General features: G+C 34.9%; 1 protein-coding gene across 10 annotated transcripts in view; it reads left to right on the top strand.

Moving 5' to 3' along the window:
- Nucleotides 1–9,533, top strand: part of LOC107274502 — a 75,005-nt gene extending 65,472 nt beyond the window's left edge. For 3 of the 10 annotated variants that reach the window (XM_015753720.2, XM_025091873.1, XM_015753743.2), the window contains 3 exons: nucleotides 994–1,535; nucleotides 1,783–1,910; nucleotides 2,400–3,132. In XM_015753720.2, the coding sequence (XP_015609206.1) occupies nucleotides 994–1,535; nucleotides 1,783–1,910; nucleotides 2,400–2,675 (946 nt within the window). In that variant the 3' untranslated portion in view covers nucleotides 2,676–3,132. Of the gene's footprint in view, nucleotides 1–993; nucleotides 1,536–1,782; nucleotides 1,911–2,399; nucleotides 3,133–4,449; nucleotides 4,584–5,247; nucleotides 7,531–9,193 lie in introns of those variants that run through there. The other 7 variants (XM_025091876.1, XM_025091875.1, XM_025091874.1 and 4 more) reach the window with 7 other exon arrangements.
- The last annotated feature ends 3,607 nt before the right edge of the window (nucleotides 9,534–13,140 follow it).

Below are 13,140 nucleotides of genomic sequence, written 5' to 3' on the forward strand. Positions count from 1 at the left end.
TTACTGTATACTGTGTGACCGTTCCGTTTTTATCAGTTGCATTGGTCAAATTGTATAACGAAATACGGAAAGTATCTGCAGTATATTAATAACAGTGGCGCCACACAGCGTCGAAAGCATTAAGCACTCTAGTAGAGTAGATATACGGAATAAAAAGGTATTATTATGAAATAGTGTTATACTTACATTTCTCCGAGAAAAATCTGAAAATAATAATTTTATAACGTAGGTTATCAATGTCATCAATTTTACTTCGAGTAATTTCATTTCGGTTAAAAAATTTGTTCACTTACCATTTTTTGCTTTTTCGATCGATGCGGGAGATATATTTATGATGTAAGGTACATTTGTCTCTGCATCAATTAACACGATTTCACTATTCGCAGTATCCATTTCAGTATTGTTCAGTATCCATATTCCTCTGTTCGTTTTCCTATTCTTTCCCGCTAATTTCACCGGAAGCGGATGTGATTTCCCATATTACAGTGAGCGCCTAACCCTCCTATGGTCAGACGCTCGCAGTAAAAAAATTTGATAAACCTATGATGTCATCAAAGTTACTAAGCACTGCTACAGTGCTGTACAAGCCTATAACGGAACGAAGGCACAGTGCTGCTAGTACTGAAAGCTTATATCGGAACACGCCATCAGTTTCTCGTTCTTTTTTTTAACATTCATTAGCTAAATAAAGTAACATTTTCTTTAAACAGTTTATTAGTTTTCATGCATTCGATCAAGAAATTTTAACTATCTTCTCCAAGTTTCTGAATAACTTTTACATTATTTATGCTACGAAAGACTTCGATCGGATGTGTCGTATTCCCTTAAGTTGCTCACTAAAAACGCTTGAATCCCAAGTACTCTGACAAGTTTCGAATTTTATCCAAACACAATCATTAATTTTAAAACTGAAATCACACATTCTTGACCGTGTAATCATATATTTCATTTTGGCAGAATTCTGCTTAAACTAACATTCGAATATGTTTCCAGTACGAGGCTTCATGAGCAGTTGCAGGCTGATGAGCTGCAATTTGCCGCATCCGATTTCGAGAGGCAATTGCATGGGAATACTTTCCAGAACACGGAGATAAAGTTAGAGGAGTTGCAGAATGCAAGGATTCAGGATATTGAAAGCCGTTTCCATGAGAGATTGAAATTTGATGAACTTCAGAATACTTCGCGTGATCTTGAGAAGCGACTTCATGAAAAAATGTTGAATGTTAACGAATTGTCCCAACAACGTATCAAATATGACATAGATATGGAAAGAGCTCGAAATATACTCCAGAGTAATCTCAAAAAAGAGAGGATCGGTAATGAAAAATTAGAAAAGTTACCAAAAGCAACGCAAACAAATATGCCGCCACCTCTGAGCAGCATTTGTCAGAGTCCTGTCCCAAAACCGATGAGTGTGAGACAAGACAGTAATGTATCATCTGACAGCTTTAGCCAAACGAGCTCGCCAAGTTATACCAGTAAAACCATGGAAGCTCCATTGCTACCTCACAAACAATCCAATGGCAAGGTCCCAGGTATGTTAATTTTCACAACTTATATTCAACTACACCTTTTATCATTTCATACTGCTTTCTTTTCTAAACAAATTCTCATCTGCAAGTCAAAATGCACCAACAAAATTAAAGGCTTAACTGATAATTTGAATTTACAACGAAAACATTAATATAAGGAAGATAAATCTGTGCAGTTCAAGACAATTTGTACAATTTAATAACGATTATAATTATTACTTTCTCATCAAAATCGTCTGTTATGTCGCAGATAGAGCATTAGCGCCAGAAACTGAAAATCCTCCTGGGAGCCCGATTACTAAGTCCATTAGTACACCAGCGAGTCTACAAACCATCGTAAGATTTCACAGCGGTAGCAATATGTCTTTGCATCATAAGGTGAGATTCTGTTTTTGAATAAAACCTTGCTTTTACCTTTTGTGAACTCTATGTATATGTATACGATACCTCGCATCTCTACCATGAAAATTGTTTGATGATTGAGTCTCAGAAACCCTCAATATTTTAATACTGCTTAATTAATAATAGCGATACTATATCGAATACTATTTCTCGTCTAGACTAAAAAACTGTTAAATGAAACTTATAAAATACATGTACCCGTTTTCTCATTATACTAACTGTTATTTTAACAGACATATCTACTAGTGTTGAATTTAATAACGCTAATTGTTTCGACTCCTAACAGAAATAGTATTTCATTCTTCTATCTCTACCATTTTGAGTGGTTGAAAATAAATTCCAGCTTCATAATGTTCTCGCTGCGTTAAGATAAAAAAAAAAGATTTTCTGTTTTCATTAAAATGAGTAAGAAGATTTTTTGTAAGGTTCACAGGCTGTATTTTCATTTTGAATATTTCTTCACAGATCATAAGAGATATAAGAAGACCAAGCAGTCATTACGTGACAAGAGGGAGGCTTCGTTTCAGATTCGCACAGGTCCTTGTAAATGCGGTAGCTTTGCTGGCAATCGCGGGGGGCATGGCTGCTTATTTCAAATGTGAGTCTCATATAGCATCACATAAATTATCATCATTTTATGAGTTGGATGCTCGTTTCAGCACAGTTCCCGTTATATCCTTTACTTTCGGGATGTTGTCGCTTTTGCGCTGTGACTCTATCGATGCCCATGCATATATCTAGGCACAAGTGGTAGCTCCACGTTACGGAAAAATCAATAATATCCTCTACTATCGTGTTTGCTCCATGCTGTTCCACAAATTTCACACAAGCCTTCAACTCTATTACCTCGTAATTACTGATACTAATATAGTTTTCTTTAGCAACATGCTCAGCGCAAACTACATATTTATCACTTTATGTAAGATGGAGAACTTAATTTACAAATCATCATCTTTTGTATATTATATAGAATATTCCGATGCTTAGACAAGGTGCAACTAAATACGCACGCAATCAAAATGACGACAAATATTATAATGTAATTACGTAATTACACACATTAAAGAAATATTATACGTAACAAAAAAGTTTACGAAGAATGAGACAAATGCTATACTCAACAAGAGTTTTATATGTATTATCAGATAACGGCATAGGAGACGTAATTATCTTACATTGACGTATCGTTTTTTTTTAAATAAAGCATATCTTTAAAATGTTTTTGAAAGAAAGAAAAATATAAAAAGTATAAAGATTTTTTAAGAAACTTTCCTACGAATTTTCTTATTTCGCATGTGGAAACATTCTGTATGTTTTTTAAATCTTATATATATATATATATATATATATATATATATATATATATATCTAATATAACATAATATATTAATGAAAAAATTAATTCTGCATGAGCACGGATTCGGACGCTTGAGTATGGAATAATACGTTTGTGTAGAATCAGATCTTATGTATTTCCTATATGTTTCTCAAATTCGAATTGAAATGAAAGAAGTACGTACTTTAATTATATATCATTCTTATATGAATATATGATCATGATACAAAATGGTCTAGTAGAATTCAAATTCCTAAATATCTCGTCCTTTTATTGGGAAGATACCAACAAATTTTAAGGATAATTCGAATGGCATTAAAGCGTGAATATTATGCAAAAAATTTTTTCCACAAGTAATTTATTGTACAGTTATCAAAGTCGTGAATTTTTTTCAAAAATTAAACTAAAATGATCAACAAAAATGTTCTTACCCTGTTAAGCAATGGTTATAATGACCCGAAATTATACGATTTATTTTAACTGCAGTAGCTTAATTAACAGCATACTTTCAAAGAAATAAATGTTTAAAATTTTAATTTTTTACAAAAATCTGATCAAAACAGTTTTCGTACTAGTACAATTTACCCTTGACAATATTTAATACGGCTATGATATTATTCACTCTGGGTTTCATTATTTAGAAAAAGGAAATTCAAATCATGTCATACATTTGAGAAAACCAACAGATTTATTGAATTAATACTCGAAATTAGCTTTACAAAAATATTTTATCTATCATGATAACATCGATATTTAGATAAGTCATATTTTGAATGTTTTAGATGTATATGTGACGCTTCAATTTGATATTCTATGTTGAGATAGATATTTATATTTTTATTATATTATAATCAAATATTTATTAAAATTTAATTACTAAATTGTCTTGCGAATGGAAAATAACACAGTCGTTCCATAAAACAATTATATTTAATGATGAAATATAATTCATCCTATATTGTCTCGTGGAACATCTTCACAGGAGATTATCGACTCGTCAGATGTGCCCACCCATGCGGAAATTATTCAGAGCATCTCCCATTTCCCATCAAATTTCAATCAGGATTTATGACAAAATCCCCAACGGAATTCCTTATATGATTTCACGTGCATCCCAACTTTGCATACCAGTCAATACCGGTTGGCAAATATCGAAATAATGCCGGCACCTGCTTTTAGACTGTACCCATTGGATCCTCATCTGATGCACATAAGCATACATATGTATGCATCTGCAATCTGTGCCATCTAAGATTCTACAGGACACAGGTTGCAGAAACCAGCGCTTTTCGAAAAGCGCGCATGGACGAGATACTATCCTTTAATATTTAGTAACATTATTTCATTGAATTTGTATATTTTCGAGTTAAGATAGTCGAGCTGACTGAAATAGATTCAATTTATTCAGTCATAAAAATAGAGTTATGCATCGTGAAACGTACACGTAATACATTTTTGAAAAAACAATATATATCGAACAAGATAATTTCAAATCGATGTTTGTCAAATCTACAAGAAAAATGTCGTAATAGATGAGTCCCCATGCAGAAAAAATCCAAGTTCTGCTAACTAAACGAGTGACGCATGAAACCCGAATCTATAGCGCGCTATTAAACGCTTTTCTAACTAGCACCATCTATAACAGAAACTCGAAGATTTATCTTTTCTACAATCTAATTATCCATGAATATTTGAAAGTTGGCATTAGCCTTCAGAGCATGAAAACTAATAGCTTCAATTTGGCGCTAAGTTAATTATTGAAATACACTACATTCTTTTTACGTCACTTTTACACAGATGGTAACAGATCGATGATTTCATAAAATATTTTCAAATTTTCTCGTTCACTACTTCTTCTCGTATGTAACTATACAAACCTATATCTATTTTAAAAATATGAATACAAAAAACGCTATCACTTATTCATGTTACATCATCATAATTGGATAAAAATTTTCCATACTACGTTTGTTCTAGAAAAAATTGGTCTCAGGAAAAACTGCAATCAGCATTCTAAATTTACTATTACGAGCATTACATAATAGTAATGGCCGAAAAATAAATAAATAAACAGGACTCATCAGATCAGACGAGTGATGTCCAGTTGCGCACAGACCAAATTGGATACAAATATGAAATTTTTGCCTTCCAAGCAATCTTCCATCAGTAATTCAACGATATTGTAAGCTATCTTTATCTGACGCAACCGTTTAAAAAATTTTAATGCTCTGTTCATTCAGGCTCACTCGCTTCGCTCGCTCGCCGACGATATACTTAACCACTAACCTACCCAGTATCCGAAGTTTGAACATTCCACCCTATCCTATCCTTACCTAAACAAACCTAGGGTAAACTAGTTTAAAACTACACACAAAATCTATAATAAGATATCGTCCGTACTTAATTCTATTCTATTTGTTTAAAACTGGTCAGAACTTACAGTAAAAAGTCATTTCTATCCAATTGGATCTGTGCTCAAGCGGGTCGCCCCCCTTAAAGCAAACGCAGAAAATTGATAGGATTTCATGGATATTGTGAGATAGTAAATAGCACGGAAGCGCGAGCCAGCTCGAGCACCTCGATCGATGTCCCAAGACAGAATGCTTTGCCAATAGTGAAATTCGAGAACTAATCATTCTGATTGGTGGAGATCGTTATAGCCGATAACTCTTATCCCTTCCTTCGAGTCGTCCCTTTAAACTAAGGCCAGGGTGTTCCTTAACGAATCGGTACGTGACTCTTGGAGATCTTCCCCTGCGCTTAACTATAAGAAAACAATATCATCTCTGCCGATCCGTGGAGACGTCTCCGTCGGATATTCTCCTCTGCTGGACAATTCGGCACGTCGAGACTATCTCTCCACGGCAGATCTGGACACCTCGACCTCAACTCAACAATAAAAAATCTTTCGAGGGCATTGTCGTAAATGTACGAATCGATCTGAAAGCTTAGCTCCTGAACAGGGTGGCGACTCAAAAGGAACGAGAAAGCGAGAATATTATGTGAATCTGTAGCTGGAGTCGCCTTGTGACCGTGAGTCGAAAAATCACGTCACAATATATTGTAACGTTCCGCTTTTATACCTCTCTATCCTCTATCCTTTTTCCTTCCTTGTAAATCGCAGCATGGTGGGAGATCTCAGCTCCAGGAAAAGTTAGCAGTGGAAATGTGTATCAGTCTAAAAATGGAGAGGTACTTCATATTCGAGAGATTTCCCTGTATATAGGTATTAGTAAAATAGATAACCAATCGAGTCGATCTACGTTACTCCCCATTCTGTCAAAATCACGAGAAATCTTCATTACATCAAATTCTACAAACTGGATCATCATGTTACCATTTTTGACACAATATGTGCCGCGATTGATTGTTTAAAAAAACTTCCTCTGATACCGGCTGAAATTAAAACTAATCCAATGTATGCAGGATTTTGCGTCAAGCTTAACGATATTCAAAAATATATGCTCACAATACGTAATGTGTTAGTGAAGGCTTCGATTTCATCAATTCAACATGTTCCTTGTCGTTAAATTATACCTATCCCTGAGAGTACACAGAAAATAGGTATGCCTAGCGCTTTTGTGGTTCTCCAAATAAAAGAAATACTTTGCCCACACAGCTTCACTGTAAAGCATAATATTACAAATATTATTCTTGAGATATACGCTAGTTGCGTAGCTTGAACAATCGTGCATAACTTCATTTCCTCAGCAAAATTGGACGTAAGGTAGATGCCCAGATATTCTTGTTTATATGAGATCGGTACAGAAAAAAAGTTCTGGGATTTAATTTGTAAATAATCAGATATCATGAAACGGTTACGATCCCAATTCTTGTATAGTATGGATTTCAACCCTCAGTATTTAATTTTTGTGATTAATCTTGATCAATAGATAAGTAATTCTATCAAAAAGAAGATATTTTGTAAGACATACATCGCATGTTTAGCCGCTTCTTTCATGAAAATATCGTAAAAATAAGCATATGATTAACAAAAAATTTGTAATATAGAACAAATACTTTTTTATAGCTCGCATGTAACTGATGTTTAAGAACCAGTCAAGATGAAAGGATATATTGTTACAGAAAATGTGGTTCCACAAACCGGAGCTCATAATCTTCCTTACGAAGTGACATTTAAAGTGAAAATTTAATGATTTTTTTTATTAAACCAGTCTATAGTAAAATAAAGTATTGATTAGTAATTTGCATTCAAATGTATTTTTATACATCTGAAATATCTTTTAAATATGCGTGAAGTGTAACAAAATATGTATGTAAGATTTCAAGATTATTTAAAAAAATTTATCTCATCTAATATACTACAATTATTTTGTAAGTAATAATTAAAGTATTGAATATCGAATTTAGTTTGAAAAATAAGCATGACTTGTATGATGATAACTAATATTATAAGTACAAAATCAAATAAATAAATGAAAATTTAGCACAAATTCGAGCGTATACGACCTCCATTTCTCTGTTCTTTGGGTTTGCTGACAGAAGTGTTACACCAATAAAATTTCAGTTTATGAAATTGTACAGGCAGAACATTACGGCCAATACTGGTACGGCCAATAATTATCTAAAATGAAAATTGGAGTTAGTGAGGACGATTTGGAATGAGTGTGGCTAGTGGCCTGGAGTAGCTCAATGGTCAAAGCAGTCGCCGCAGAATCGAAAGGTCCCGTGTTCGAAGTTCGGCCCAGATGTCCGCCATTTTTTCCGGATCGTTCCTCATATTTCCACCAGGTCATAATATTTGAACACGAATCTTAAGCTTAAGATCTTACTAAAATTACTAGTTAGATTATAAACGCCTATAGCCTAATGGCAGCGAATAGCAGGCAGCGACCAGTCAGCGGGATTCTTTGGGCTCGATTTATAATATCAACAACTCGATGCTATTTGCCCATTCGTCGATGCCTGCTGCTCGCTGTCGCTACCTATGATTTGAATGAGTTTTAATATTTAGACCCCGAAAATATATAGTTGAGATTCAAAATGAGGTTTGTTATTACTACTATCAAGCTAAAATAACTGACAATTTCTGGCTCGAACTAGTGACAATTCACTCGAGTTTCCCTACTCCATAATCTTAATATCAATCTTAATATTCTTATGCAGAATAAATAGGTTCAATACGATGCAAAATTTCTCGACTTGGGAACTAATATTAATTATATAAAAGGTGGATGGGGAGATGTTTAAGTGCATATGTGGACATATATTTAGCATGTTGCATGCTATTTTTGCGTGGTTTAGCCTTTTTCTTAAATTAATTGTTAAAGATTTGAATCTTGGCGTCATAGATGGGTGGTCATCCATCTAAAAGAAAAGAATTCGTGGTTTCCAAGATCCAGCTTCCTAAAAATCGTTTATACAGGGTGAACTATCCTAGACTCCGAATCTGAGTGGAGCCTCGTATGTATTAGGTGCGCTGATTAGAGAATATACAATATAATAGAATATAAAATAGAATATAATAGATATCTGATTAGAGAATACTCTAATCAGATTACCCGCACCTACAGGCAAGGTGTTCTTGATATCATATTATAATCATGTCAGGGTACTGATCCGCATGACAATTTTCTGTTCGCATAGTTCACTCGGTTCTCTGTCAACAATCAATGACTCGCTTACAGAGTCATTCAAGTTGTCGTGTCAATCTCACCTTAACCGGAGGGCCGGGGTAATCTGATTAGAGAGTAGCGCGCCTAATATATACAAAGGCTACTCCCAGGTTCGGAGTCTAGAATAACTGATCCTGCATATTCTTTTACGATCATCCCATAATTCCTCTAATTCATCTAATTGTGTGATTGACGTGTCGATTTATTGCAATCATTAAAATTATCAATTGATTGCATATGTTCATTGGTATAAATAGTTGCACTTTTTTGTTATCTTTGGCGTTAAGAAATAGTCAATTCTAACAGAGTATGGGCCCAGATTACGAGAAGTGCTAACAGAAATGTCTCAGATTGAAGAGCTTCAACAGTTCTGCGAAAGCCATCACGAATCCAAATAAAATAAAATTGGTTATCCTTACGAAAGAGAATTATGACAACTGCAAAATTCAAGTGCAAACTCTTTTCGATATAAAAGATCTTTGGAAACGCGTGAAAGATGAAACAGTAATCTCGCAGAGGGAGAAAAATATTATTGTCGCAATAACACGTGGACGCAAGAAAGCATATTGATGCAGTTTCGACAAGAAATCACGTATACAAAGCTTCAAATTACAGGTAATTTCAACCATGCGACTGTATAAGAAACTGTAAAAATATAGTACATTAATTATATTTAATTATACACATTCAATAGTTACATATACATTAGATGATTGTAAAAATTACAGATGCCAAGTTACTTGTTACGATTGTAAATGAAGCAATGAAACTTACACCGCTGCAAAGATATACTCTATTCGGAAAAAGACAATTCACAGTTCAATGAATTGATGAATTATATATATTAATATATGAAGTCAACACTGTTGAACTGTTTATAAAAAAAAAAAAAGGAATGAAAAATGTAACTAGTCATTGCCATGCATGTAAGTTACATTTGTACATATTCGTACAATTGCTTGCGACAACAGTAAATTTTAGCTTTCTGCTTAAATCATATTTTAAATTTACCGCTTGATTAACTAAATGTTACATACATCTACGTTTAATAATGAGTAGTGTAAATTTACATTACTAGGAGGCATTTTAGATAAGACATTTTAAGATCAAATCTGTAGAAATAAAATGGTCAAAAATGTATTCTCAGTCAGCCATAGTGTTATTCACGCCATGGTATTCTATTCTGATATGTTTCATCCAAGTTATTCGAATAAAATGTTCAAATTGAATTATATTTTTTGAAGAAATTCGGCGAAACTTGTAGTATCGGTCATCGTAATATTGTTGTTGCAATGACAAATTATGTTTTCCCATGTGAAGATAATGACTTAAAAAATGAATTGTGTTTTGATAGTGGTTGTATTACAATTCTTAGTCAAAATGAGAAACAACTTCAGAATTTATATACTCCAGGACATAATACATCTAATTTGGCCAGCAATTACCTGTTAAAGATTGCAGCGAAGGGTAAGGTACATACAATTTACGACAATCGTTGGAAGTGAACCTAAAGATATAAAAAAAAAGAAATAGTAAATACTATTTCACTCTCTTAAACACTCTTATAATTGTGTACAGAGTTTCTTCTTGTTGTATCTCTTTATCTTTTCCCTATTCTACTTTCTAGGAGAGGGAAAGAGATAGCTGGAGCTACAATACAGCAGATTTCACAATGCGTCCGGTGACTGCAGCTCAGTTCATGATAAGGATGATAATGGTTCAGAACCCACAGATGATTATAATGATTCTTGTTAGCCGAAATTATTATCTTTAGGAGGTTTTTAACTCAGATAGCTACTAATCACGATGACGTTGGGAGCTGAGCTTTTTAAGGATATGTCTTTGATGCTTGGTCAGTTTACGACAGCGCTGACACAATAACTTTGCTGCAGAAGACCTACAAGGATGGCAGGTTTCCTGATACATAGATGAGAAACAATACTCCCTGAGACCAGAAGTTAGCAATGATGAGCTGTCACAGTTTGCAGTACGATATTGTTTATTGGTTTGTTCGGGAATGCAGGATAAATTCCCTAATTGATTTTTGGAGATAGTAATTTTTAAGTTTGTACTGCTCCTCGACGTCTTTTAGTGTACGCTAGTAGTTTTAACTAACAACGAAACTTAGCATCGAATGAACCCCTGTCGAGGAAGCCGCTGCTTATATCCTCGGAAATAATAATAAATATTTTTAGTAGGGATAATGATTTTTAGTATGCCGAAGTGTTAACGTCGATACTTAATTTAATATTTTCATATTTGATTTGACATTTTAATTTAACTAATAGGATTAGATTAGATTATTAGGTTTCTTCAAATACCGGCTTCCTAGTTATCTGTTGTATTTGGCGCGTGCCGGCTAATAACGTTTGGGCATTTGTTTGTTTTGATTCCAGTCGCTCGATTGGTTTTTGGAATCGTGGAATATTAAAGGTAATAATCTCCAATATTATTTCCTTATGATTGTCGCTGTGACTAATTTCAAAGAAATTATGTAATATTAGGGTTTTAAAGGTCCTATTTTTTCTTTCCTTTATCGGCGGCGCTGTGATAGGAGTTTTGAGGAATTTTAGGATTTGAGGGGTTCTCTCAGATACAATTATTATGCACATCCACAGTGTTCTATGCACTCTTATGCGGGGCTATTGACGTATTCATCATTCAGAATTAGAGTGCGTTCCACTTATCGCCCGCAACGCTTGCAACATCGTTGTTTCTCTATCCAATACATTTAATATTTAAAGACACAACGATGTTGGGAGCGTTGCGGGCGATAAGTGGAACGCACCTTTAGTGGTTAGGAAGCAAAAGGATAGAGGATAGAGGGGTATAAGAGCGGAACGTTACAATATATTGTGACGTGATTTTTCGACTTACGATTACAAGGTGACTTCAGCTATTGATTCAGATAACGTTCTCGCATTTTGGTTCCCTTCGAGTTGCCACCCTGCTCAGAAGCTACGCTCTCGGATTGATTCGTACAGTTACGGCAATGCTCTGGGAAATATTTGTTATTGTTGAGTTGAGGTCAAGGTGCTCAAATCTGCCGCGGAGAAATATTCTCGACGTATCGAGCTGCCCGGCGGAAAAAAATACCCGACGGAGACGTTTCCACGGACCGGCAGAGATACCAGCGTCCCACTGGAGAATGACAGAGGTCTATAGACTTGGCGAAGATACGGTTTGATACGGTTAAGGGCAGAGAAGGAATCCTCTGATCCGAGTTATGGTTGTTGTGCCCAGCTGTCGCCCGATACCCTGGGGAAGCAGCAATGCAAGATCTCCGACCTCTCACGTACCGGTTCTTTAAAATACGTTCTCGATTTAGTTTTAACACACAACTCGAGGGAAAGGATAACAGTTATCAGCTCTAAGGAATTTGACCAATCAGAATGATTAATTCTGGAATTTGACTATTGTCAAAGCAGTCTGTCTAGGGACACCGATTGAGGTGCCTCGAGTTGACTCGCGGTCTCGTGCTACATGTTGATAGTTTTTCTAGCTGTTGTAACGTGCGTTTACCCAGTGAGTTCCCTGCGAATTGTAACGAAACTCGCGGTTACAAACTCTTTAAGATTGAAGTCAATAGATAGCGTTGTCGGCGATAGACTTCCCTCTCCAGTAAGTAAGAGTCCCTGGTAGGAATAGCAATTATCGTGCTCTCCCCTTTCGTCAATTGACCGTCGTGTAAGCAAGGCGTGTGCTAAGTGCGATCAAAGGCGACAGGGCTCCTAAATGAGGACCTAAATTCTTTATATAACAATAAAACTGGATAGCAGATGATAAGTTCAAGAAGTGCTTGGAGGAGATCGATCATTCAACAACAAAATCTACAATGTAAAACCACCTCTATACTATAAAACTGTTAAATCGTGACGAATCGAAATAGGACTCAAATGAGGAGACTTAACAGATGGACAACGTCATCATTATCCCCCAAAAAACACTTACGTGTAAAAAACAACGCCAAGTACAGGATTGCTGTGAATTCCTCTAACAAAAAGTATTGATATCATATTATTGAGGCCAAGTACATAAGTCACTACATGTTTTCCTATTATATGATCTAGCACTGGCCCATCATTTTAATTATATTTTCAATATTTCCTATAACGTTTTCGCTACTTTTTTATGTTACTACTGCTTCCCGTATTTAATTATGATTTAATGGTGATTTAATAATTAAAAAAACTTTAGGTGATTCCTTATCGAGTACTACTTGGCGGGGCCGTGC

The sequence above is a fragment of the Cephus cinctus genome, unplaced genomic scaffold (genome assembly GCF_000341935.2).
Source record: "Cephus cinctus unplaced genomic scaffold, Ccin1 Ccin1_scaffold0099, whole genome shotgun sequence".
Taxonomy (NCBI): domain Eukaryota; kingdom Metazoa; phylum Arthropoda; class Insecta; order Hymenoptera; family Cephidae; genus Cephus; species Cephus cinctus.